At 35.7% G+C, this 22,747-nt stretch overlaps 1 protein-coding gene across 3 annotated transcripts; it reads right to left on the bottom strand.

Annotated features, from left to right (window-relative positions):
- Nucleotides 1-2,278: 2,278 nt before the first annotated feature.
- LOC132627175 (peroxisomal ATPase PEX1) lies at nucleotides 2,279-20,758 on the bottom strand. 3 transcript variants are annotated; one of them, XM_060342358.1, is made up of 18 exons: nucleotides 20,447-20,758; nucleotides 19,222-19,395; nucleotides 16,928-17,027; nucleotides 15,831-16,316; nucleotides 14,496-15,216; nucleotides 13,987-14,030; nucleotides 13,267-13,358; nucleotides 11,516-11,589; nucleotides 11,158-11,380; nucleotides 10,507-10,600; nucleotides 10,238-10,392; nucleotides 8,460-8,690; nucleotides 6,982-7,182; nucleotides 6,367-6,492; nucleotides 6,225-6,286; nucleotides 3,675-3,792; nucleotides 2,752-3,036; nucleotides 2,279-2,655 (listed from the first exon to the last, which is right to left on the bottom strand). In XM_060342358.1, the coding sequence occupies exons 1-18, from the start codon at nucleotides 20,651-20,653 to the stop codon at nucleotides 2,617-2,619; spliced, it is 3,432 nt and encodes a 1,143-aa protein (XP_060198341.1). In that variant the 5' UTR covers nucleotides 20,654-20,758; the 3' UTR covers nucleotides 2,279-2,616. The 3 variants fall into 3 exon arrangements, with proteins under 3 accessions (XP_060198341.1, XP_060198342.1, XP_060198343.1); XM_060342359.1 differs by lacking the exon at nucleotides 13,987-14,030 and having other exon boundaries at nucleotides 14,500-15,216; nucleotides 20,447-20,757; XM_060342360.1 differs by lacking the exon at nucleotides 20,447-20,758 and having other exon boundaries at nucleotides 16,932-17,027; nucleotides 19,222-19,266.
- Nucleotides 20,759-22,747: the final 1,989 nt, after the last annotated feature.

The raw sequence follows: 22,747 nt of genomic DNA, 5'->3' as shown, positions 1-22,747 counted from the left end.
CAAAATTTGTTTAGCCGTTAAAATAATATCTCTATGAGTGATAAAAAAAAATATAATATTTACGTACTATGATGTTCTTAAATTATAAAATGAATATCAATGCTTTTGGAAGCATGTAAGAGATCTATCTATAACAAATAACAATGACTACATGAAATGCTATCGAATTTTAGCACTCAAGGAGCACAAGAAGTGCACGTGTAAACATTCCTACCCCGTATAAGGCAAATACCTTTTGATAAAGCTGGAGTCTTAGGGGGTATGATTTTATATAGCCATCTTCGCAAGTGAGAAGATAGCTACTGTTTCACCTTCTTTCACTTTTGCTAACTGCTTTTACTTTTCAATGGAAAATAAAAATAGGTGATTCAATTTAAATCTCTCTTTCCATTAAAAGCAAAGAAAAGTTATATTCCACATGAACTTTGAAGCCGTTAAAATTGAGACATGTCGTCATTTGACACCTTAAGTTGTCATCATTATGACATAATCTGATGCCATGATATACTCAATATTAGTTGTTAGATCTTCATAATCGACGCAAGAGAAGTTCATTAACTAATTAATCTAAAAGGAATAGTTTCATTACCTTTCGTTTTCCGTTATGATACATCTCTAAAGGCTGTTATCATGTATGGTGACTTTAAATAGAGAAAGTAGTTTTATATCTTATGTCTAGTTTCTCAATTTTCTCTCTTCCTTCGCCCCCTCTCTCTATCCGTGTAAAAGAACTTTCAAAGAAACAAGGTAAGAAAGAAATGGAGGAAGATATCATTGGTGATGCATGTAGGTGATTGTTTTTTTAAGCTTCAGTAGCCGTAGGGTGTTCACGGTTTGGTGAAAAACCAAAACCAAATCGAAAATCAAACCAAACCAATTAAGAAAATCCATTTGGTTAAATTTGGTTTGGTTTGGTTTTAAATTTTAAAAACCGACAATATTTGGTTTGGTTTTGGTTCTATTAAAAAATAATCGAACCAAACCAATAAATTATATACACAAATTTTATAATTATTTATATATATGATATTAGTTTTCATAAATAATTATAAATATTTTATACAATCATTATTTAATTTTGTCTACTTATTTCACATAATTGTTAAATGCCTATGTCTTAAAGAAAATGCCATAGCCTAACACTGTACCTATCTCACTTTTCATCTTACGGCCTACTGGTTCATTGGTTGCTAATACTGGATGAAGTATTCGAAATTTAAAATAAACTGAAGTGCAGATTTAGCATTGTAGTTCGGTTATTGTAATTCACTTTGGTACTTATTTCTGCCAAAGTGCACAATATCCCATTTGCTAAAGTAGTGTCACGAGCTAGTTATAAATTGAAAAATCGAACCAAATCGATTAAGCCGATAATAACTAAACCGATGGTTTTTATTTTTTTGGTTTGATTTGGTTTTAGAAATTTAAAAACCGACTAAATTTGTTTGGTTTTGAGTTTAATCAATAACCGACCCAAACCGAACCATAAACACCCTCCATCACCTTTACTATTTCTCGTATCATTTTTCTCAGATATTCGATCATATTCTTTCTTATCCTTCCTTGCATAATCCACCGGAGAGATGCTACACCAATTAATATTTTATTCTCTAAAAAGAGTAATTTGTAAATGATAACGAGTTTTGAGCTATCAAAAAAGTAACAAATAGATCATAGGCCATGCATATGGCTTTTTCAACCAAAACTTAACACCGTTAAGAAGAACTGTTTTTGCAACTTTCTTTTTAGAGAAAGAATGGGTGTTACACTATAAACTAGGTACAAGATGCACATTTCAAAAATGCATTTCACATCATACACTTCTCGCACTGGACAACTTACTCGAACATAACCAATATGGTCTTGTATTTAGAATCTAAGACAATTCATCCTAATTTCTCTCCTATATATGGGTAGTTGTACCATCCTTCTTTAGTGATTACTTGCATCTTTAAAAAATTAATTAGAAAAGAACAGTCACTTTATAGAAAACCTAAAAAATAAAATCTAGCTATGTTTTGTCACCCTGCAAAAAGTACATCTTATATAGAGATATTTGTATAATAATAGTAAGAGCTAAATTTGAAAACGCAGATTTAAATTGAAGGATAAGGAGACAGAATTATATTAATTTCGTTCCTTCTGAAAATGGATTTCAATCAGGGAATCAAGATCCAGCTCGTGTAAAAATCAATATTGATCATCCAATGCTTCATCTTGGGTAAATTCTTTTGTGGTGACGGTCCATCATCTTTCATTCTCTAGGGGAAAGGAGAAATACAAAACAGCAATTTTTGTTTCATTATTCCAGAGAGCTTCTTTTTATACGCTTTTCAGCTGTCAGAGAAAAATCTATGTAAGACATCGCTGAAACATTTGGCCTAGGCTCTTCTCCTAAAACTAAGACGAATGGCCATAACATGGACAATCGAGCAGATGATCATCACTTTTCCCTTCTAATTGTTCACGCAAAGAGAAAGATAATGCTACAAGAAGACATTTCTAACTATAAAAAAGACAAACTAGATGGCGCCATTACAAACTCCAACCCAAAATGCAGCTACTATAAGTGATGAGGCTAGTGCGTCTTTATAGAGCTCGACTGGCAGCCAATCATTAAGCAAGGGTTGCTCTTTTGCCTTTTGCATCTCTTGACTGTAAATAGACATGGTTGTCAGTAGTTAGCTATATTAGAAAGCAATAGAAATGTCAATCATCAACCATTCCAGCAGTAAGAAAAGAACACAGTACCTGTGCGGCCACTGATCTTTTTGAATCCAAAAACTGACTGTAGATGTCATATAATCGCTGCTTTTCGGCATCAGAAACAGATCGTTTTGCCTTGGATGCAATAGATTTCAGGAGAGCATCAGAGATGACCGGCTTCTTATCAGGCTTCCCCACATTTTCACTATCTAGAAGATCATGGACAGCCTCAAGCTGTGCATCAGAGAGAAGAGCTTGGAGGTCAGCTCCACTGAACCCTTCTGTCAAACGAGCTACGCCATCCAAATCAACATCACTTGCCAATGGTAACTGCATATCAAGCAAGTAAATCAGTTGGGACTCGATGTCATCGAATTTGAAACTCACCAACTTGCTTGGTTAACTTGAAACTATAAATAAACTGATAATTATCAATCCTGTTGTCTGCGTCTGCTCTTTTGTTCAATTCTAATTGACTGGGATTGATTTTCACGGAAATTAAAAGATAAACTGAATTATTATATTGAGTTTGGTAGAGGAGTGTATAAAATATTAGATCGAAAAAGTTTAGTTGATACGATGCCACGGAAAATTTAGAATAATACAAAAGCTGTATTAGTCTCCCCAACTAGTTAGGGGTGGTGGCATGGTTATTTCATAAAGCAGTATCAGTTTATATTATCGTTTAATTTGTTGGGTGGAAGGAAGTTTAGCCTCTTTTTTTTTTTTTTTTGGGGAAAGAGGTCATACTTTTTTCACGAAATAAAATAAAGAGGCGGCAAATTAGAATGGGATGCGTGGAAAATCAACAATGATGTATGTACCGTTTCTTTGCAAAAACAATGCAGAAAAGTCAACATAAACTAATCTGGGAAGGCATACCGAGGACCTACTTGCTCATGAACCACATATTGTAACATCTACCTGAGACTGATTGAAAATAGTCCCCAACCAGAATTATGACTTACTTTTCTTGATAGAACTGAAAGAATCTCCAACCTCTCGTGCGGTGAAGGAAAATCACAGAAGAGAAGGCGATCCAGCCTTCCAGGTCGCAAAAGTGCAGCATCAAGCAGATCAGGTCTACTGCTTAAAATGAAGACAAGAAGGGTCAAACTTGATCAGAAAAATTGGATCGCTGTGATTCTTCCATAGAAAAGAAGGCTAAATGAATCCTTGTTCTTCATAAGGATCAATTATTTAGTAAAATACAGAGGTATAGCACGATTAAACAACCTCCAAGTTAAAGATATATGGTATGTTAGGTGTTTTATCCATTTGGCTCTTCACGCTCCATTTATAGAAGGCCACATAACACTGTCGTAATAAATCCAATTCCATCATTCAGACTCACAAGTAAGCCATGTTTCTTTTAAACTAAATGCCATTAGGTCAAAAGGGAAAATATTCATGAAAACAGAATTACTTTCCAGTAGAGACATTCTCGCAGTAGAGACATTCTCACAGACATTTCATTAGTTCTATACAAATTTCATGTTGTAAAGTTGAATGAGTTGCATGCATTATTCACTCTCAAAGGCTCAAAGGCAAGGGGTGCAGGCATTCCATTTTGTATGTCACAGAGGTAACGCTACCAACCATTATCACTATTCCCCAACCAAAAGGAGGAATGTTATAAGCTTTTTTTTATTTATAAGTTAAAGGAGGACAAATGTTATTACATAATAAGGATAATTATTAGGTAATAAAAAAAAAGGATTTAGTCAAATAGAAAGCAGATGCTGATCTATAGAATATTTTAGATGTCTGATTAGACTATGCTCGAGTTCGCACATACGCACCTATCTAAATATATACATGTGCATCACGAATTATGAAGTAAACCACTTAATGAAAATCTCGTCATTTCAAAGACAGCATAAGACTGCCTAGAACCAATAATGTCAACATGATAAATAGGGATACCAACTTGAGAGACTCTAGCTTGGTTTTTAAAGCATTACACACTTTTGGACCACCTAAGCTTTGATATGAACCCTGCTCTTGATAATCTCCACAACTAAGATGTTCAACAAGACAAACAATAAATAAATCAATTAACCAAGATCTTTCAATGGGTTCTTTCTGGCCTTTTTTGTCCCCTTTTAATAGCACGTGCTACCAAGAAGTACTTAAATTCTAGAGAGTATAAGAAAGAAATCTCTAAACCTCAATTTTTTCTAACTTTATCTTCCTTCTAACATCAAAGATATAAAACAAACTAAAAATTCCTTCTATTACAGTAGTAACATTGTAAAATGACTGCTTAACTCAATCTTTTAATATTAGGGTTTGTTTGGTATGGAGGAAAATATTTGTTTTCCAATTTTCCAATATTTAGTTGGCCAAAATGTTTTGGGAAACACAAGTTACCAGTTTAAAAAAAAATGTTTTGGAAAACAAGTTCCTTACAAATTAGGAAAATGACTTCCGTAGTTGGAGTACCAACAACAACAACATACCCAGTTGAATCCCACAGTTGGAGTAAGGAAAACAAATTCCATAAGTGGTATTCCAAGCTCATTGTCTCCTCCCCGCTTCCCAATGCCCCCCCAACCCCCACCGCTTGACCAACCACCCCCATCCCTCCACCCTTACTCCATCGCACCCCCATAGTGTTTTCCTAGATTACATATTAATGCTCTTGGGACAATTTTTTGTTCTGCTTACTTACCAAACACCAGAAGATATAAGTAAGAAAACCACTTAGTTTCCAAGAAAACATTTTTATGAAAAACATTTTCCTTCATACTATAAACACACCCTCAATCTTTGTGCTTTTTGCAAGGAAAAGGGTCCAACTTTGTCCTAGTACTATCCAAAATTGCTAAATTTTTCCTTCCGTTACACTTTTGGTCCATTCATACCCTTGTCAGCAGCAAACCGTCTTATATTTGGCCTTACCATTAGCGAAGTTCCGGCATGAAATGGGAGGACTCCACGTGTCCAAATTCTTCAAGAAAAAAGGTCCAAATATATCCCTCAAACTTTTGAAGATGCTTAAATTACCCACAGGTTAAAGCTCCGATAAGGGTGCAAAAATGAGAGTTTTTTCCCAACAGGGAGTATTATATTAAAACAAAAGTTTAATGGAGGCGAAGTTGCTCAATTTGTTTAGTACAGAGGTAAATAGACCCTTTTCCTTTTTTTAATGTTTAGTCTCTATTATAGAGTAAAGAAAAAGGTTCACAGAATGCCTTTATTCTATAAATTCCTCAGTGGTGCATATCATAGTGTAAAAATTATCCATCCTAGCAATTAAATTTCTTTCGGTGTGATCAGGAAAATTCACTCTATGGTTTGAGACTTCAATGGCAACAAATTTGGAAACTAACTGATGCACTGTCCATCCTATGCATTTGTGGAGTAAGTTTCAATCTGCATGTGCTTAACTGACGATTAGGCCAGGAACAGACAGAACTTGCCAGTGGATGGAATACAGGTACCACATTATTCATGTGAAGGCAAAAACTTGAAAGCGATTATAAACAAAGACCATCCTCTCAGTCGGCGCTAACCTTGTCGCAGCAAATACAAATACACCGGTTAACACTTCAACACCATCCAATTCAGTGAGAAACTGCATCAAAAGAACAAGGATGAATATTATGCAAGGTAAAAAGAGGATAGAAACAGCAAAAGATATGGACAAGAAAAAACCTGATTAACAACTCTATCAGTAACACCAGTGTTGTCATGTCCTCTCTTTGGCGCGATAGAATCAAATTCATCAAAAAACAGAAGACATGGTGCTGCTGCAGCTGCTTTCGAGAAAATATCTCGAACCTACAATATAATAATTAGTGTCAACAAGCCAAAGTCTCCAAGAAAACTAGGACTTAGGGGGTTGACAAATAGACCTGACAAGGAAGATTAGAACTTTTGACAGGGAGAAGATGATACACATCCTACTTCAGATAGCTACTGGATCTTCGGAACACTTATAAGACTTTGACCTATCTACTATGTGCAAACTTAAGTATAAGCTATTGAGGATATGAGTAGGAACCACAAGGTTTAACTTTGTCCAGTTAGGCTTTATAAGAACTTAACCAATCAACTTTCTGGGAGATGGGTTGGGACGGGGATAAGAGCAAAAAGTTGGACCCTAAAGAATTGATATTCCATATGATATTGATGTTTAACATATTTATTGATTTTTGCTTTTTATCTTTTCATTGGGAGGTGGGATAGTAGTGGTGGCCGGTGACGGAATTTTGGCATCATCATAAAAATATGTACTCCAGTAAGTGGAAAAGTTGCAAATTCTCTTACAGCTTGCTCAGAAGCACCAATGTATTTATTCAGCAGTTCAGGACCTTTGACTGAGATAAATCTTAGTGAGCATGCAGCGGCTGCAGCACCAACAATGTGTGTTTTGCCACAACCAGGGGGGCCATATAACAGAACATTGGACCGCATCCTTAGAGGAGCTTGTGCAAATATATTTGGAAATCTGGACGGCAACTCGATCATCTGACAGCGGCAAAAACAAGAACTTCATATGCTGAACAAAATGATCCAAACTAAAGGTGATATGATATATATTATAAAAATAAAACACCTTTAAATGAGGTTCATGCGAACCCTAGAACATGATTTCTGTTCATCTCAACACCCAAACTACTTAATACCTAGGTTAGAGGGATTTTCAACCATTTATTATTCACTATCAAAGGATGTTCAGTCCATCTTTGCTGAATGAAAGCATAATTGGTCATAGAAGATGAGTAACAAAGTTAGATAATAAAATAAAACAAAACAAAAGAACCCCATCAAGCTCACGAATCAAAGAAAAGGAGTTCAAGCTAAACCTAATCTAGAGTAATAATTATTGTCTTTTCATTGAAGCCAACGCACAGGTTAATAATAATTTAGGCAAATTATAACCATTCTACCGGCGGGACAAAAGTTATCTGTTGCTTACAAGTACAAAAGCATTGATGATCATGCAGGACAGCCAAATATATATGAGTTTGTTAGCTCCATTACATGAAGTTCTCTGCTAAAGATAAGAAGATAACAAAGTCCAAAAGGGTGTAAAGGGTATTTACAGGGGATATTTTTTTATTTTTTTTTTGAGAAAGATATTAGCTCCATCACATGAGGGGGAGCATTTTTTCACTTTAACACCTAAAAAGGAGGATCAAATTTAACCTCCATGTGTCATATTAATTTTGGTAATGCAAAAGATCAAGCAGAAGAAAACATAAAAGGGGAACAAGATGGATCATGCCAGAGCACACTTCAGATCTGTTCAGTTGCTGGATTAGAAGGGCAGGGAGCAAAAGTTAGAAAAGGTGGTGGAGGATAATACCAGCCTGCATATGGTGGACTGTGTGGAGAGAAAGAAATGGGAGATGTTTTGAAGATAGATCCAATTCTATTCAGAAAATTAAATGGAATTGTATTGTATCTATACTTTTCTGGTGTAAACAACTTTGTATAGAGGAAACATATCAGATTGTAGATTTACTAGGTTTTCTGTAAGTCTTTTTCCTTTATTTTGGTTGCTCACTTTTTGGAGGTGGCCAGCATGCCCTTAATTCTGAGGAATACAACTTTACCAGTTTCAAAAAATTAAAAAAGGGGAACAGAAATCATAAGTCGACGCATAGACATCAAATAAAGAACTGATTGGTTACAATTATTACAGCAATGTCTCATAGAATAAACAGCTATGACATTAATTAGAGTACCAATAAAAGATATACAACCACAAAAAAGATGAAAAGAAGAAAATAAACATTTACCTCTATAATAGCATTCCGGATGTCATTAAGACCTCCAACATCCTCCCAACCAGACCGACCACCATCAGCAGAAGGTTTAGCGATGTCACGCATTGCCACTGGAACAAACTCATGCATGGCATGCAGGAAATCATCCTTAACCAAAACAGGTTTTTCCTGTCTGCCAACACCCAAATCACTAGACAAAAAGCGGGCAGTTGCAGCATGAACAGACCTATCAACCAGTATTTCCTGAAATAAAACAAAGCCCAGCATAAATGCAAGTAAACGCTCCGATAGCTAAAGAACGGAAATCAGAAATTCCATCAACTTATGGCCAGAACACAAATAACAAAGCTTCACATGAACACTAATTTTGGACTCACAGCTCACAGAAATACAACTTTTAAGACATTATCATTGAGTATGATACAAGTTAAAAATGGAGAGTATTAGAACTTTCTGTTCAGAAGCTACAATACAGTTTATGAAGTACAAATACTTCATTGAGAAGGCATGTTGTGGAATGGTAAAGCTTCCACTACCCTAACCAGAGGTCTCAGCTTCAAGCGTAGGGTAGGGAGTGCTAAAAACCCCAAAGTGGGCTTAATACGGCGAGAGTTCCGATTAATTGGGCCAGTGGGTTCCGAGTACCGGATGGTTTAACCCAAAAATGGAAGGGAAGTACAAATACTTCATTCTGATTGCCATGCACGCCTGCATGATTTTCTGCAGGATGACTATTGCTGTTTGAACAGTACGATAGAGAGAGACAGTTGTACTGATTCTCAGTCCAAGCATGCGTAGGAGTATAAGAAAAAATAGAAGACCGAATACACTTACATGATCTAACGAAATATTGAAAATATGTGGTCCAATTGTTAGCTATCTACCAAAAAGGAAATAATTCACCAACCAGTTAATAATTCATTCTTGAACAAAAAAGGTCAGCTACTCCGTGATCCCCCAAAATTGAAATTCATGTTGTAGATTGGGACGGCATATTAGGGCTCTACCACGTTAATCAGTTAATAGAATGGTATATCCCAACTAAACAAAAGACCAGCAGTAAAATACATGGTCATAGTAGCTCATGAATTCATCCTCAGTCGAGAAAAAAGTTTCTTGTTCCAATTTTTCCCGGACAGACAGAACTTAGTTGTCTACTACTGGCCATCTCTTTATTAGATAGCCTTACATTCCTAAATTAAGAGGAAGTTGTTTCCTTAAAGGACCATATGAAGTGCTCTCTCCTATAAAAACAATAGCTCCCAATTCTACTATCAAGCCCATTTATGAAGGGACTTCCTAAAACAACAAAATTTTTTAATAAAAAAAAATGTTGAATTAGTTTATTTTACTTCAACATTATTCCTTAGTTCTCTGTTTGCAGAAGGCAGGAAGTTTGGAGTTTGGACATCTAAACTAAATTTTGCAATTCTACTGAACGTACTTCAATTGTCACCTGTATGGAACATTTATTATCCCCAACGTAACTCTTAAACAACTAAATTAATCAGGGAAAATAATTTAGAAAAGATAGGTGACAGTGTGACACCAAATCAACTGAGTAAGCCTTTCAATTTACTACCGAATAACGTTGTACCCACAACATTTTGCTTTGGTAAGGAATGCAGGAAATAATGTTGATGTTTCAGTGGGAAAGAAAAGCAGGAAGAGATAGATTTACACATTCCAGATCAAACTAAAGCTAATCATATGCGGCTGCGATTGCAGCAAGTATTTATAGGGAAGTTCTGTACTCCGTTATTTACAAAGCTTAGAGCTGAACTAAGTACCAGATCATATGCATCATATCCATCACACTTGGAGGCTACATCCAGCAATGTGTCATCAGAACACTGCAAAGAACGCTTCTGAATTATATGTTTTAGCAAGGCATCACGCTCTGTGGTAGCAGGTGCAGGCAATTTAACATGAAAGTCAAACCTCCCTGATCATAATAAAAACCAATACATTATGATTAAGAATAAAGTATAGTGGTACTAAAGCTAGAGGAAGAAAGTTTAAATAAAACTGATTTCTCTCTGAAAGATGATGGACTAACCAGAAGAGGTCAAGTTCTGTGGTAAATTAGTCAGAGACTGTGCACAAGCAATAAATGCAATTGGGCCAATCCCACACGTATTCCTCCGCTTTTCCTATTTAATAACATGCGGAAACAGAGTTGTCGGTTAAAAGGATCTGTGATGAAACCACTCAAAAGCCCAAGACCTAAAAGACGTTGCAAATAATATAGCAAACCTTGAATGATCTTGGCTAAAAATTCTCCACGCATAGAAACTTTTTTTTTTAATAATGGTGGTGTCTGGGTCAGCTTGTATGCACCTCGACTATTCCACCGACCACTAGAATATGAGAATTTTCTAGGTTTGTCTAAGTTCACAAAAAGATAATATGGGAAGGCCGCAAGTCGCATCATTCAAATAGAGAAGACACATAAATTCCACTGTTTCAGAATCCTATATGTTCTCATCAGTTGTGCTAGTTCTACCTCATTCAGAAGCAACTATATCTTCTGCCATTTTATGGGAAAGAGAAACTGAGTTACTGCAGATCCTAAGATGAAAACAAAAATCAAGCTGACAATGGAAGTTCTGAAATCCAGCTCGTTTAGACCCAAACACCATTGAACACATATCACGCCTCGGATAAATATCAAAGTAGCTGTGCTACACAGGGTTCAAACATGTCTCACCTCATATTCATCCATAATATCAACAAAATATTCTGCAAGCACTGCTGATGAGGATGAAGGTTGAGAAGCCTCAGATTCAGAGGATGCTGCAACAATGCTATCAAGATCATCAAATACCACAACAGAAGGTGCATGATCCAAAGCATCAGCAACATAGCTCAATAAAGTTTGACGAATGGCTGAAGGCTTTTCCAAAGCAAGCTTAGAACAAGATAAAAATATTCTGCAGAAAGAAACAAGAGTCAGACCTCGTCCTTTGGTACAAAATCATGAATGTTCAAACTGAAGTAAAAGTTTTTTTTTTTTGAGTGTCCAACAGAAATAAAGGTTTGGTGTGATTGGCCAAACAAATCCTTACACATGGGACAAGATGTCCTCACTTTCTTCAGCAAATTTAGCAGCAACTGTAGCTAATAATGTTTTCCCGGAACCCTAAAACAGAAGAAATGTCCAATGGTTCAATCAACAGTTTGTAATAATATTGTAAGATTCACATTAGTCAAGGTCAAAATCATACTAAAAACTAACCTAGATAAAAATAGAGAGTGAAATTACACTTATCCACTTATGTCCCACACATTATACAGATTGCATTTCTACGCATATGTTCATTCGGGATTCATAAGTTCCAGGACATATCCTAAAGGATACGATTACTATTAAAGGTAGTTCAGCACTCTGTGACCATACACTTCCTTAGTCCTTATTACACATCCTTTTTCATAATTGTTGTACTCAGCGTGTATCAGAAAGGATAATACATAGAAAATTATACCTCAATGCGCAGTTGCAAACTATCTTTAAAGGACAAAAGATACGTTTAATAACTTTTGCATTTTGATACTTGGCTGCATCCTTTAAGATGGTAAAAGGAGAGAGATGCAACAACAACAACAACAAACCCAGTGAAATCCCACAATGTGGGGTCTGGGGAGGGTAAAGTGTACGCAGACCTTACCCCCACCTTGAGAGGTAGGGAGGCTATTTCCGAAAGACCCTCAGCTCAAGAGAAAACAAGACAAAAGAGTCAGATAAGGACAAACATATCAGAATAATAAGGACAAACATATCAGAATAAGAGAGATGAAAACTCAAAAAACAATACAAGCTACATCCTTTTAACACATGTATGCAGCACATGTATCCAAAAAGTGTATGTTGCATACATGTGTAGCAGCTTCTTCATTCTCAAAACACCAGCTGTTTTCTCACTCTAAATCACCCATAAAATACAAGGTGGAATTCTGATCCATATGCCTTTATGCTGTCTTTTCCCCTTCTTCTCCATTCAGCATACAATAGCTTCCATTGAGCAGCTTTACATCACTATTTTACATTAAAATATCAAGGAACATCTGCCATAACTGAGATGCTACGGTCCCACTCTTGCATGTCTTATTTCTCAGGGAGCCATATTTTAGATGAGTGTTTAGTCTGACTCGGCTTCCTCAAGGGAGTGGAAGCCATTCAGGTTCCTTCCTAAAATTCTAGCATTTTGTAGTTCTTAATTTTTCTTTTGTTTTTCTTCTCCTTTTTTTGGCTTCTTCCTAAATCTCTTTGTTCACTGGTCAAAGAAGGAAAAGAAGACATAAGCATAAACTATCCCCTGAAATAAGTAAATTCTACTCATATTACCCTTACTTGTATAGTCCCTGCATTGTAAGCCACTGGATCTTTCGGCTCCACAAATTTAATGGTCCAAACATTGCAGGGACCAAGTTAAACCGGGGCCATTAGAAGAATGATCTAAGAATGATCTAGACAATCAAAGCATGTAAAACAGTTGTGGAAGGAAGTACAGCTCGCTTTTCTCCCTTTACTAGGTTAGTCTTTTTATTATTATGACCTCTGGGTTCTTCCTTTCTTTCCTCTTCGACTTGGAAAGCATGAAACGAGAGATAAATTAGTTAATAGTTCCTAGACTATTCCATCTCCTGAGGAATCAAACATTATACCAGCAGAGAGATGGGAAAACACAAAACAAACAGGAAACAATATAAAAGTAGCTCGTAAACCATTTAATCAGTTCACTATCAAGCTTCTTCAGAGATTTCAACATCCAAATATTCTGCACATACACACCAAAAGGAACTAAAAAGAAGAACTCACAGAAGGCCCATGGATTAGAATATGTCCTGGCAGCGGAAATTCATAAGCACTGGACAACATCCAAGATGCAGAAGACAACAAAACTATCAACCCTGCAAAGTGATGATAGTATTCAGTCAAGGTGAAAAAAAAAGTACTTATCTGAATAAAAAGGAAAATTTCTCCAGTCACAATACTAACTTGGCAGACAAATAAAAAAGAAAATTCCTCCAGTCACAATACTAACTTGGCAGACAACGAGAATAAATGAATGCGCAACTCTCTGTGACATACAGCAGACTAGCATAATAGAAATATAGTTCACAATCTTTTCTGTTAAAGGCTTACAGCTGAAACCCTTCACGATCTTCACTGATGTCAATGGGTTTGATAACTTAGACAGTCAGTTTCTAATTGCAAAAAGTATTATTCCATTCCTTTATCCTAGCAACCGCATCTGGGCTACGGTTATGCAGATTTATTTCTCCATAAACTAACATGAATGGGTTTTGAAAACCGAGATTGCTAAAAGCATCAGAAACAAACAAGTTCCGAAAACTGCACACTGCATTCTTTATTCCAGCATTTGGCAATTCATGCTCTCCCATTTGGTAAAATTTGTAGCTTAACTACCTATTCCATTGCCCAATGACCCAAACCTAGTTCTTTTATAATACATAGCATGTGACAGTCATCTGCGTTATTGCAGAATGAAACGTGGAAATAATAAGAAAGCTCTACCTCTCCATCTCTCATGAAAGAATTCCTCTATCAATCCGCCGATCCTGCCAACATTATAGTAGACTCGTCATATCTCCTGGCATATCCCTTCCTTTTCTCTTTTTCTTTATAAGGTCCCTGCCATATCCCTTCCTTTTTCCCCTTGTGTGCTGGCCCCTACTCTTACAGAAACATACTCTGTCTTATCAAGCCTTACATAGAGCAGAAACCTTTTTCAATACATTCTTATCAATCCTTACATAGAGCAGAAACCTTTTCAATACATACTAAGTCTCTGGTGCATGTTGCATTTCAGAAATGTAAGCATAACTTTCTCATACAACTTCATCAAAACCTTACTGAGGAAATATATCATCGTTTACACAGTAAAAGACAGAAAAATGTGTCCTTGAAGAACGGAAGAAAGAAAAGTGGAAAATTTGCAGTTGTAAGGCTCATCATACATCTCAATGTATTTAGAGTTAGGTCAGATACCTAAATGTATTAACGCAAATAAAATGAGGAAATACCTACTATTAATCACATCAGGGGCAGCCGTCCCCATCCAGTCTAATGAAGAAGTTGTAAGACTGGTGGCTTTAGCAAAGAACTTCTCTCTGACAGTCCTAATGGAAAGACCGTTGCCCAGTTGAAGCTTTCCAAGCCAAGGTTCGAAGTTTTCTGGGCTGGTAGTTAACTTGTTTCCTTCATCAAATGCAACTTCATAAGCATCAATCTTTTCGTCACACATTGATTCATCAGAAGTTGACAGCACAAACACGGCATCCAGTGATGCTTCATTCATTGTTTGGACACCATGTTTTATGGATCTGTTGTCTTTCACTTTGAAGTGAAGCAAAGTTGTGTTTCCTAAAATCAATGATTTAACTTCCACTCTGGAGTTTATCGTGACTGCATGTAGTTGCGCAAGGCACCATCTATGCAAAAAAGCTGCAACGTCCTTTTTGATATCAGACTTGATGCTCGTTTCTTTGTCTTCCTTGCTAGAATCACAAGAAAAGGCTGCGGCAATTTTCTCATGGATTGACCAATCAATAGTACCCATCTCAATGTCTGAATTGGTTCTGAGAAGTGTTGTTATTATTTTATTATTATTTTTCTTGCCCAAAACTTCAGCATTATTTTCTTCAGAAACCCCAGTCTTCTGTAATATCTTGAATTCACAAGGTGAAAGCGAAACCAAAGGAATCTCTTTCTTCAACTTGACATTGAATCTCTTCACATATACAGCTGGAAACAAAGTAATTATTTTTAGAACTGCAGTAGGAAACTGGAAGTGAAATAATTGCAAGCAAACCAACTTATATCTTGATACAAACCTGGACATGACACGAGAAACATTTTACTCTAGAAACATGTCCATTGTAATTTACATACATCAAAAGGTAACCTTCAGAAAGCTCCTTTTATGACTTGGCTAAAGGTTTCAAACACAATAACGTCGGCAAAAACTTTTTGAGGTTCTTCTATTACTTTTCTGACAGGACGGCTTTCTAAAGAGTGGCTGTTAGCAGGTTGGGCTATAAAGTAACTTTTATTAATGGATGAACTAACTGACAAAATGAATGTGGTGTTCTCTGTTTTTCTGTTTTGTGGAACTTGGATCATACTTAAGTATAGGTGACTAAACAAAATCTTGCAAAGAATAAAATAGTTCAAATGGTATCTGACAAAACAAAGTAATAAGAAGAATACAATAGATCAAATGGCATATGACAAAACAAAATAATAAGGAATGAATACCAACATGTTTAGCTAAATAAAGAGTAACAACTTAAACTGTTAGATAACACCAGCTTCTCTGCAGTTAGTGGATCAATTTAAGTTCTCAAAGGAAAACCTACATGAGTGTAGCTCTGCTCTCAAATAAAGCCGAAGAGACCGAGGAAGCATGATATGTCCTTTAGCCACTGATTCTGAAAATATTAGACGAACCATTGATTGATGGATATCGTGCTTGTCAGGTAGAACCCCTACATTCACTTCCTTTGAAGTTACACTACCTTTCCCTCTATGGCTATCTGTCTCATGATTCTTCTTGGTTTCTCTGGAAAGCAATCTGGGAATTATTACCACAGTCTGAAGAGGTTCAAAAGAGTATATACTGGCTGTCTCGGGATGAATGAAGACAGCAGAGGTCAAAACCACTCTCATCTCAACTCCACCAGCCTCGCATTTGTGAATACATTGATCATCAGTATCTTGGACCCTCAATAGTGCCTTTGAGACCGAAAGTTTATCGTCTTGCATCATGGAATCCTCACCCAAACTAATATTTCTTTTGCGCCTTTTTGGAGCAACAGCAACTTCCGTTCCTGGGACAAGTTGTACTGATAACAAGCAGGCAAGTCAGATATTCACGATTTTGAAATTCTCAAAAACCAGATTAAGCACATGAATAGAACATTTCATATGTCCTACCACTGTTGACCTCATTTGCCACCAATATGGAGTTAAAAGAAAGAGCTAAAAGATCAGCATATTGAAAATATGCAACAATTATCAAAATGTTACACATTGTGATCTTCTTTCCCTCCTTAAATAACAATTGATATTTGATTAAATGAAGGCAACAAGATGCCTTTACATAAAACAATTGGTATTTGATTAAATTAAATGAAGGCAACAAGAAGCCTTAATCCATGCTCTTGGTAAATGATAGTCCCTGTAATAGATACCAGCAATTATCTTCTCTTTCTAGTAAGTAATACAAGGATTTAGGCAACATTGCCAGAGAATACGTGAAAGAAAAGAGAGAATAAACTCTTGATCAAAACAAAAAAAATAGAGATTAAACTCCACGACATGCATCTTCTTTCAGAAACTTTATATACCAGTTGGGCAAGCTTTTAAGGAAATGGCCAAGTTTTCCATCTAGAAATAGAGCACAACTATAAGCAACAAATCACATACATCAACCAATGAATTAACATCCTCTTACCTACCGGTGTCAGCGGAAAGGTTGAAACAACTTTAAATGTGATAATTGTTTGCCCATGCAGCCACAAAGGAAATCGCATAGCTTCATGGACAATAGCAACCTGCATGAAATACAAAATGGTTGGATATTGGTCAACTTCAAGAAAAAATTATCATTCTCTAGGTTTCAAGTTAAATATTGTGTTTGACTTTACACTGTTCTTTTTTTTTTTTTTTTTTTTTTATGACAAGGGAACCCGCAGCCGCTACCCTTCGGGTGCACAATGGGTAAACCCCGCTCATGTGCAATAGCCCGCAAATCACACATGAGAGATAACCCGCACTAGGCAAGCCCCGTGCGACGAGCTCGATCCAGAAGGCAAATCCCCTGCTGTCGTAGGCATGGGGTTTCGAACTTGAGACTTACTTTATGGAAGTCCCATGCTCAACCAACTGAGCCACCCTTGCGGGTTGACTTTACACTATTCTTGAAAGAAAATTATAGACAGAATATAGACTGACTTTGATTTGAACATGGATTACCTTCCAAGAAGTGAGTTTTTAGGCCCAGGTGATATATCATTTTTTCTGATATAATTAGTGGAGAGAAGTGAGAGTGCGGAACCAGGATAAATTTGAAAGGTATATGATACGTGGTAATATGTTCTAATTAATCCAACTGGATACTAATTTGGCATGACCCAAATGTAAGTGTGGCCTTTAGTGTTTATAAAGAGTATATCATGTCATAAGTTTTTTTTAAAAAAAAAACAGTAACATATGTCATGTCATAAGTTAGTAGGTCTTTTAATATGTTTATAAAATTATAAAGAGTATCTCCCTCCTCCTCCTTTTTTTTTTTTTTTTTGAGAATGGTAACTGTTAATCTATATATCCACAGGTATACTACATCCAAATATGTAGTCCCCCATCAAAAGTATTATAACTTACCCCTGATCACGTATCTGTTGCTACCTACAAATAGTCTAAAACATCAAAAAGTATCTTCTGTTTGAACTAACAATTCCTGTTTACACCAAAAGTAATATAGAGCTAAACAATTCATATTGAATTTCTGTAAGTTGCTCTGCTTGTCCTCAAAACATATTTCTTTCTCTACATGCTGTCCACCATATACATGGCTACATGCTGGGACAATCTTCCATCTTTCCTCATTTTTATGGAAAAGGGATTACTTTCTTGTTCTTTTATTAACTGTGAAACTCAGGCCAACTTGCTCACCTGGACTACTTCATTTGGTACCTACTAACTCCCATCAACACAAACACACTATGTGACTGTGTAAAAACAGATAATTCTAGATAGCAGGTAGGATCTGAAAGAATCTGAAGCATTCCCTCCCACAAGTTGCCAAAACATTATAGATGCACATGCTTATTCTACTTGAAATTTTTAGTACTTTCTGGCTAGATTTCTGAGCAATAAACGAAAAACTCAGAGCAAAGAGAGATGTCATTCAGCAACCAATATATGATTCTATTTCTCCAGCAGCACTGGGTGGATTTAAGTATCGAAGCCTCAAATCCCACTTTATTGTCACACAACAGGTCGATCTTCCATAAATTCAACTTTAAAAGAGATAATTAAAACAAAAGAAGTTTGATCAATTGTCCGACAGCCTTAACTTCTAGGAGAATGGCATATGTTTCCTTAAGCTAAGAAAAGCTCATAAAGCATCTGTTTATCCTTTGCTTATTTATCTTAGTAATGTCCATAGGTCACAACATTAATTAGATCGAATCCTTCTTAAAAACTGTATGAATTGAGATTTATTTATGTATCAGACAGAAACAAATATGGAAATCTGTCAGCCTAATGCAAGAATCAGCGAGCAACATGGAAAAAGTATGCAAATAAACATATCGCTGTGCAGCTACACCACCATTGCACTTTTTTCACCCTCTTACTGCCCCAGCCCCACCTTCTCCACCTGCCCAAACAACAGATCCCCTATCTATTCCACCTGTAACTGTCATTTCTTGTTTCTCTTTTTCTTCTCTTTAGGGGAACAAGCAGTTTGCTATAAAATCCCCTAGCTCCAACAACACTAATGTCATTGTCTTATGCATTTCCATCCTTATGAAATTATAAGTGATTAAGGATATGGTTCACAAGAAAGATCGTTACTTAACCATTTATAGGCAAAAACTACAGCAAAACCTGTAAAGGCTAAAACAAAATGGTACACAAGAACGAGAAAACACTATTCTTTGATAACAAACAAACGAGGAAAAACTTTATACAAGCGAAACACCAAACTCTCTGTCAATAACACATTCTAATAATTTTAAGCACCTGCTTTAAGATAGCCTGCTCTGCATGCTCAGCATTAAGCTCCAAAACTTCCCAATCATCTTCAGTATCTGGCTCTATGGTAACCATAGTAGCTTTAGGCAAATTGGAGAGCACTCTTACTTGAACCACAGTACGATCTGACAAACCAATACACTCCGCATATTGCTGCGCAATCTACATCCACACAACAAACAACAAAAATCAAACAAAACGAAGAAAAAAAATGAAAATTGTACAGTTACCTCTACTTATTACTATAGTTTGCCTAATCATTTTACTCTTTATTATCCGCCTTCTAACACAGTCTATAAACCGAGAGATTATTGTTCCGCAATCTTCATACACGAAACACAAAACGGAAAAAAAACATGAACATTGTACAGTTACCTTACTACTATAGCTTGCCTAATCATTTTACTTTCCAATGTCTGCCTTCTAACAGAGTCTATAAACCGAGATATTGATGATTCCGCATATTGCTGTGAAATCTTCATACACACAACAAACAACAGAAATCACACAAAACAAAAAACAAACAAAAAAATGAACATTGTACAGTTACCTCTACTTTTTACTACAGTTTGCCTAATCATTTTACTTTTCAATGTCCGCCTTCTCTCACAGTCTATAAACCGAGAAATTGAAGATTCCACATATTGCTGTGCAATCTTCATACACAACAAATAATAGAAATCACACAAAACGCGAAAAAAAAAAAAAGAACATTATACAGTTACCTCTACTTATTACTATAAGTTAGCCTAATCAGTTTACTTTTCAATAATGTCCTCCTTCTAAGTCTAACACAGTCTATAAAGCGAGAAATTGAGGTGCAGACCTGAACTGAATTAGGAAATGGAACATTGTACAATTACCTCTATTTTTTACAACACTTTGCCTAATCCTTTTACTTTTCAATAATATCCGCCTTCTAACACAGTCTATAAACCCAGAGATTATTGCTCTGCAATCTTCACACACAACAAACAATGAAAATCACAAACTGAACATTGTACAGTCACCTCTACTTTTAGTATAGTTTTTGAATATCTAAATCATAATTTTAAAAAAATTGAATTAATCTAATCCAATTTAGCTCTGAAAATTAGTCAAATTGACTCTTGATAAGCTGAACATGAGAACTAATAGCGGCCGGAGGGAGTAGTGCTAGAGTTAGCTGAATTATTTTCCTTGTAATATAAAGGGAGAAATAGAGGTGAGTCACCTGAATTGAGTTAGGAAACGGATTGGATGAAGCTGAAGCAGACCAAGCTACGCGGAAGATGTGGTTGTTGCGGGACCGGAGTTCGAGAGCTAGAATTGGAGGAAGGTAACCTGAAGCAGTGGTGGATTCCAGAGTTTGGATTAAAGTCACGGGTAGTGATATGAAGCAGTTCTCCATTCCCCCAATAACTCTCACCTCCAACTCCATTTTTTGACAGATGATTTTTTTGCAGTGTGTGTGAGATGAATGGCTTTTTTTTTTTTTTAATTAGGATGAGGAGGTTGAACGGGACTTGTTGATGACTAAATATTGCTTTTTTCGAGGACAGCTGATCATTTGATGGGAGTTGTTACTAGACCCGACCCCGATAAAATGTGGATAAGCGGGTCACCTCTTTTCTTTCTTTCTTTCTTTTTTTTTTCGGTACATTGTGAATATTTGTTTTGCTAACGTGCACTAAGAATTTCGTGAGATTTTCTTTAATTCCGTGCAATTGTATACATTTTATATCTAAAGGAAAACGTTACATTGACTTGTTAATTTTCTACTTTTGTATACTGCTGAAAATCAGGTGTTTTTGATTACTTACTTTTTTTGAAAAAGATTGTTTTTTATTACATAAGGAGTAGGTTTGGGAAGGGGATTACAACGTGGGGATTCAAACCCTCACCAATAAGGTGAAAATTCAGGTAGTCAACCAACTGAGCTACTAAATCCCTACGTGTTTTTGATTACTTACATAGTGCGAGGTGAATGGTTTTTTTAGGATGAGTTAGAACAAAACTGAATGATTGATCGATGACTAAATATTGCTTTTCCCAAGGATTCCTGATCATTTGATGGCAGTTATTAGACCCGACCCAAATAAATAAAATGTGGATAAGCGGGTCACCTCTTTTCTTTTTTCTTGATATTAATCCCTCCGTTATAATTTATATGGCACTATTTGATTTGACACAAAATTTAAGAAAAAAATAGATTTTTTTTTTAATTTGTGATCTAAAATAAACCTTAGACATTTTTGTGTGGCTATAACTCATTTCATTTAAGGGTAAAAGGGATATTTTAAGATTAAGTTGTTTCTAATTATAAAAAGTTGACATTCATTTTTTGGACAGATTAAAAAATAAAAGGTGCAACATAAATTTGAACAGGTAGATTATATTGTTTGAAAATTCATATGATAAGAGGTACTAATTTTGGAATAAAATGTGAATTATTTTATTTCACATTTTATTATAAGTGTTAATTAGTCCCAAAAGATATTTGCACAAAAATAATAGAATTAGCTATCCTGTATAAAAGATGAATAGTTGATCTCCAGACTATTCTTGTTGTCCTATTCCTGGTGATAAGATTGGGATATATGTTTTGTTGAGGTGTACTGAAAATTTCGGTTGGTTTTTTAAAAAAAATTGTGTAATTGTATACTCCATTTCATATTTGAGAAAAAATAAATTTTAAGTACTTATATAGTATATTAGTATTCATTAAATTACCAGAAGAAACAGGTATTAAGGAAAGGGAAAAGAAATAAAATGCAATGACAAAGATTAAGCGAGATTATTGATTCAAGATTTAGTGTGTCCCTTTTTGCCAGTCTTTAGTAGCTATTCAACCAAAAAAAAAAAGGCCAAAGTCATCAACAGCCACCTAAATTTGTTCGCAGATTCCATTTAGACACCTCAACTAAGACCTTACCAATTGAACAGCTAAACGACTACGGATTTGTACCAATTAAGCACTTTTTGCCTATTTTGTATTAAGACTCAGGCGCATGTATATAATTGCCACTGATGTGGAATAGACTTTCACTTATCACTTCCCACGTGTAAATATTAAATCCACATGGTATATCGATTTAAAAAAAAATCAGGCTGATAAATCATTAAAAGGGTCAATTAAAAATCCTAAATCCTAATCGTTAAACATAACCCTAAAACTGTTTCTCTCTCCCCGACCCAATATCTCTCAAGACGATTCATTTCACGGCGAAGCAACGTTTGATTTTATGTGTTTTTTGAAGAATCTTCTTTGTGTAAGTGTCTTAATTAAACTCGATTATCCATCTAATTATTGCTTAATCGTTTCATAAAGTGTTTTTAAAAAGTTAGGGTATTTTTATTTCTATACTTGGGGTTGTGTGTTTGAGAATATTCCGTCCCTTTCCTAATATTCCCTTTACCATTTCAGTACTCAAGCATTAAAGTAATGTTTTTAGTCGTTTGGAGCCGGTGGGTGGGTGGTGTGAGTACATTCCGTCAAATAATAACATTTTGTTTTATATTTGCAGTGTTACCC

Source organism: Lycium barbarum, chromosome 2 (genome assembly GCF_019175385.1).
Source record: "Lycium barbarum isolate Lr01 chromosome 2, ASM1917538v2, whole genome shotgun sequence".
Classification (NCBI taxonomy): domain Eukaryota; kingdom Viridiplantae; phylum Streptophyta; class Magnoliopsida; order Solanales; family Solanaceae; genus Lycium; species Lycium barbarum.
Note: the sequence above shows the minus strand (reverse complement) of the source record. Positions and strands in the feature narration are given on the sequence as shown.